Raw genomic sequence first — 3,926 nt, 5'->3', positions numbered from 1 at the left:
CGCCTGCCTCTGCCTCCCGAGTGCTGGGATCAAAGGCGTGCGCCACCACGCCCGGCTGTTTTCAGGTTTTTTTTAAATTTATTTTTTATTAGATACTTTCTTTATATACATTTCAAATGCTATCCCAAAAGTTCCCCACACGCTCCCCCACCCACTCCCACTTCTTGGCCCTGGTGTTCCCCTGTACTGGGGCATATAAAGTTTGCAATACCAAGGGCCCTCTCTTCCCAATGATGGCCGACTAGGCCACCTTCTGCTACATATGCAGCTAGAGATACGAGCTCTGGGAGTATTGGTTACTTCATATTGTTGTTCCACCTATAGGGTTGCAGACCCTTTCAGCTCCTTGGGTACTTTCTCTAGCTCCTCCATTGGGGGCCCTGTGTTCCATCCAATAGCTGACTGTGAGCATCACTTCTATATTTGCCAGGCACTGGCACAGCCTCATAGGAGACAGCTATAACAGGGTCCCTTCAGCAAAATCTTTCTGGCATTGTACAATAGTGTCTGGATAGTAGCTGACTTCAAGCACACCAGAAGAGGGCATCAGATCTCATTACTGGTGGTTGTGAGCCACCATGTGGTGGTTGTTGGGATTTGAACTTAGAACCTTCAGAAGAGCAGTCAGTGCTCTTACCTGCTGAACCATCTTGACAGCCCCCAGGCAAGCTATTGTTAATAATTTTTTCTATTAAAATGTTGAGGTTTTGATCATTATGGATTTTGGCATTGATTTTGAAGTTTGGTTTTCTTTATCCAAATACTGAATTTAATTTTTTTTTCTTTAGCACCAGGACTTGCACCAAAGGCCCCATATGCTAGCAGGCAAATGCTTTACCACTAATCTATATTCCAGGATCTGTTTTTACTGTTTAGGCATCCCCTTAAAATGTAAACCTGAGGTACCTCTCTTATCTCACTCTGGTCCTAGCACTGGTCAGAGATAATTCTTCTCAAATGTTATAAAGTGCAAATGTTTTTTTTCTGTTTTGTGGGCCTTAAAGTCTCTGTCATAAGTACTTATTTCTGTTCTTCTATTACAAAAGCACACATAATGTATGTTAATGTATGAGTTTGTGGTGGGCTAAATCTGAGGCCCATAGTTTTCTGATCCTTGATCCCAGTTTTAGATCATGGCAATGTGAGCATACATTTTTGTTATTTTTAAAATTGTGACTCTGGGGCTGGAGAGACTCAGTAGCCAAGAACATTTTTTTTGTTTTAAGATTTATTAATTTTATTTATATGAGTACACTATAGCTGTCCTCAGACACAGCAGAAGAGGGCGTCAGATCCCATTACAGATGGTTGTGAGCCACCATGTGGTTGCTGGGATTTGAACTCAGGACCTCTGGAAGAGCAGTCAGTGGTCTTAACCGCTGAGCCATCTTGCCTGCCCAGCCAGAAAACAGAAGAGAGATTAAAATAAAACATGAAACGTAATGCTTATAAAGTCACGACTCTGAGTACCATGACTTTAAAGTCATGCTGTCTCTCACTTAAGGTGCACGGTCCAGGTTTTCATTCTCTCTTTTCTTCATATTTATTATTCTTAATTATATGTATGTGCTTGTCTGGCTGTGCTTACCTATGTGCCGGTACCTGTAGAAGCCAGAAGCACCAGACCCAAAGTCTATGAACAACATTGAGAACTAGCTCCCATGTGATTTGATGTTAAGAAATCAATAGTTTGCATATGGTTTTGATTGATCTTAAGGCTGATTGTTACTTCTCAATCGTCAGGCATGTTTCCTTTGTTGACTGTCCTGGCCATGATATTTTGATGGCTACGATGCTGAACGGTGCAGCAGTGATGGATGCGGCTCTTCTGTTGATAGGTAAATAATGAGAATGGAAGATTTCAGGAAGAACTGAAGCCTTGGGAGGCCATGGCCATTATCTAAGTGAGGCATAAATAGAAATGTGACATGCAGGATACCCGAACATATCACAAACAACATAACATACTAAGCAAATTAGTCCTGCCCTTTCTGGATTCTGAGAAGCTTAGAGTGTCCTAAAAGGAATGTGGTGTGGTTTCTCATCTTATTTCCATTCAGAATTGGTGTTAAAGCCTATGTATTATGGGTTGCCCCTCCATGTAGATGATTTATTTGTAGTAATTGCCATGGTCTGGTAAACATGTGAGTTTTCAGAGTTAAAGCTGTGTTTCCATATGTGTGCTGTTAAGAGATTGGAGAGGTATGAATGTGGTATTTTTAGGTATGCGAGAGGATATTGTACAGGACACATGAACAAACTGAGGAGGATAGTTGTTAGCACGCTGAGCAAAATTTGCCCATTGTGAAGTGCTGTTGCTTGTCTTCACAGCACTCTTGTTTAAGGAGTAGCCTTGAGGCTAAGCCTCCTCCTAAGAGCTGGTGTGTAACAGGACATACGTAGACTACATTGAGCTAGAAGTCCCAAGCAAAAGCTCTTGAAGGCATTCTTGGTCATTGGAAACTCTTGCTTAGGACTGTGAGGCTGGCCACAAAAGTGAGCCTCCTGACTGTTCAGCACTCACTGCCCAATTCTACTCCCTCCCGCCCCTGCCAGCTAACAGTCTGCCTTCTGTTTTTGAAATTGAATGAATGGTCTGGATATTTCTAGTCATTCTTATGCATATTTTTTATTCTCTATCAACTAGCTGGGAACGAATCATGCCCTCAGCCCCAGACTTCCGAACACCTGGCTGCCATAGAAATCATGAAACTCAAGCATATTTTGATCTTACAGAATAAAATTGATCTGGTAAAAGAAAGTCAGGCTAAGGAACAATATGAGCAAATCCTCGCATTTGTGCAAGGTAAGAAGCTATAATGGCTAGTGCATCAGAGGGTCATTTGTAAATGTAGGTGTCATACCTGTGGCTTTTTCTACTCCCTACTTGTTGGGATCCTGATAAGACTGTAAATAGTATTTCTGAATTTAATGTGCAATGTTAAAACTGAAGGTATATTTTGGAAATCAGATGAACTGCTTTAAATCCCAAGAGCTTAGTGTATATGCATACGTCAGTGGTAGAGTGCTTGCCTAGCATACACAGCATTCACAGCATTCACATCACTGCCTTCCAAAACCAAAAATTCTTAGTGATAGTAAAATGAATAAAAAATTTAAACACAGTCTTGCCTTGCTACTCAGCCTCATGGCACATGTCTTTAATCCTAGCATCCTAGAGGCACGGAAAGGCAGACCTCTGACTTCAGGGCCAGCTTGTTGGTGTGTATAGCTAGTTCCAGGCCAGCAAGAACTATATAAAGAGAACCTGTCTCAAAAACCAAACAGCAATCTTTACAGAGTTCCTTTCTTTAGTAGTATTGTCTGTTCCACTTTCAGAGAGGACATGATGTGTGTTGCTATTGACAGTTCATTATTTTTTAACCTTTTCTTGTTGGGAATCCAGTTCTAATACGAGAAAGAATAATCCACTTTGATTAAAATCCATTTATTTTTCAGCTATTTCTTTGCCAGTTTGCTTGATGAAAAAATATATATGCCAGCCAGTGTTTGATTATCAAAGAGTGTGTAATTTCCTCTTGACATTTATGGGGAGGTTAATTGTATGTTAGAAGTCTTTTAGCTGGGAAAGTGCTCTTTCCCAGGGTGTTTATGTTTTATTCCTTTAAACATATCATTTTGCCTTTGTTAAATAGGCCCAGTGAAATAATTTTAGCAGTTTTCCCCTTAAAGGACAAATAATTCATTTTCAGGAGTTAAAGATAGAATTCTTGTGGAAATGTTTAGGCCTCTGTTAGGTCTAATTACTTTAGCATATAAATCAAGTTTTGTAAAACCCAAGGATTTTGATCTTTTTGAAATTCCTTGTGTAGGAACTGTAGCAGAAGGGGCACCAATTATTCCAATTTCTGCTCAACTGAAATACAATATTGAAGTTGTCTGTGAGTACATAGTGAAGAAAATAC

The 3,926-nt window shown here is 40.3% G+C and overlaps 1 protein-coding gene across 1 annotated transcript in view; it reads left to right on the top strand.

Moving 5' to 3' along the window:
• Eif2s3 (eukaryotic translation initiation factor 2 subunit gamma) overlaps positions 1-3,926 on the top strand; it is a 16,396-nt gene that overhangs the window by 5,622 nt on the left and 6,848 nt on the right. The window contains exons 4-6 of the mRNA XM_029473028.1: positions 1,680-1,838; positions 2,648-2,806; positions 3,834-3,925. Of these exons, the coding sequence (XP_029328888.1) occupies positions 1,680-1,838; positions 2,648-2,806; positions 3,834-3,925 (410 nt within the window). The remainder of the gene's footprint in view (positions 1-1,679; positions 1,839-2,647; positions 2,807-3,833; position 3,926) is intronic.

Source organism: Mus caroli, chromosome X, assembly GCF_900094665.2.
Source record: "Mus caroli chromosome X, CAROLI_EIJ_v1.1, whole genome shotgun sequence".
Classification (NCBI taxonomy): Eukaryota; Metazoa; Chordata; class Mammalia; order Rodentia; family Muridae; genus Mus; species Mus caroli.
Note: the sequence above shows the minus strand (reverse complement) of the source record. Positions and strands in the feature narration are given on the sequence as shown.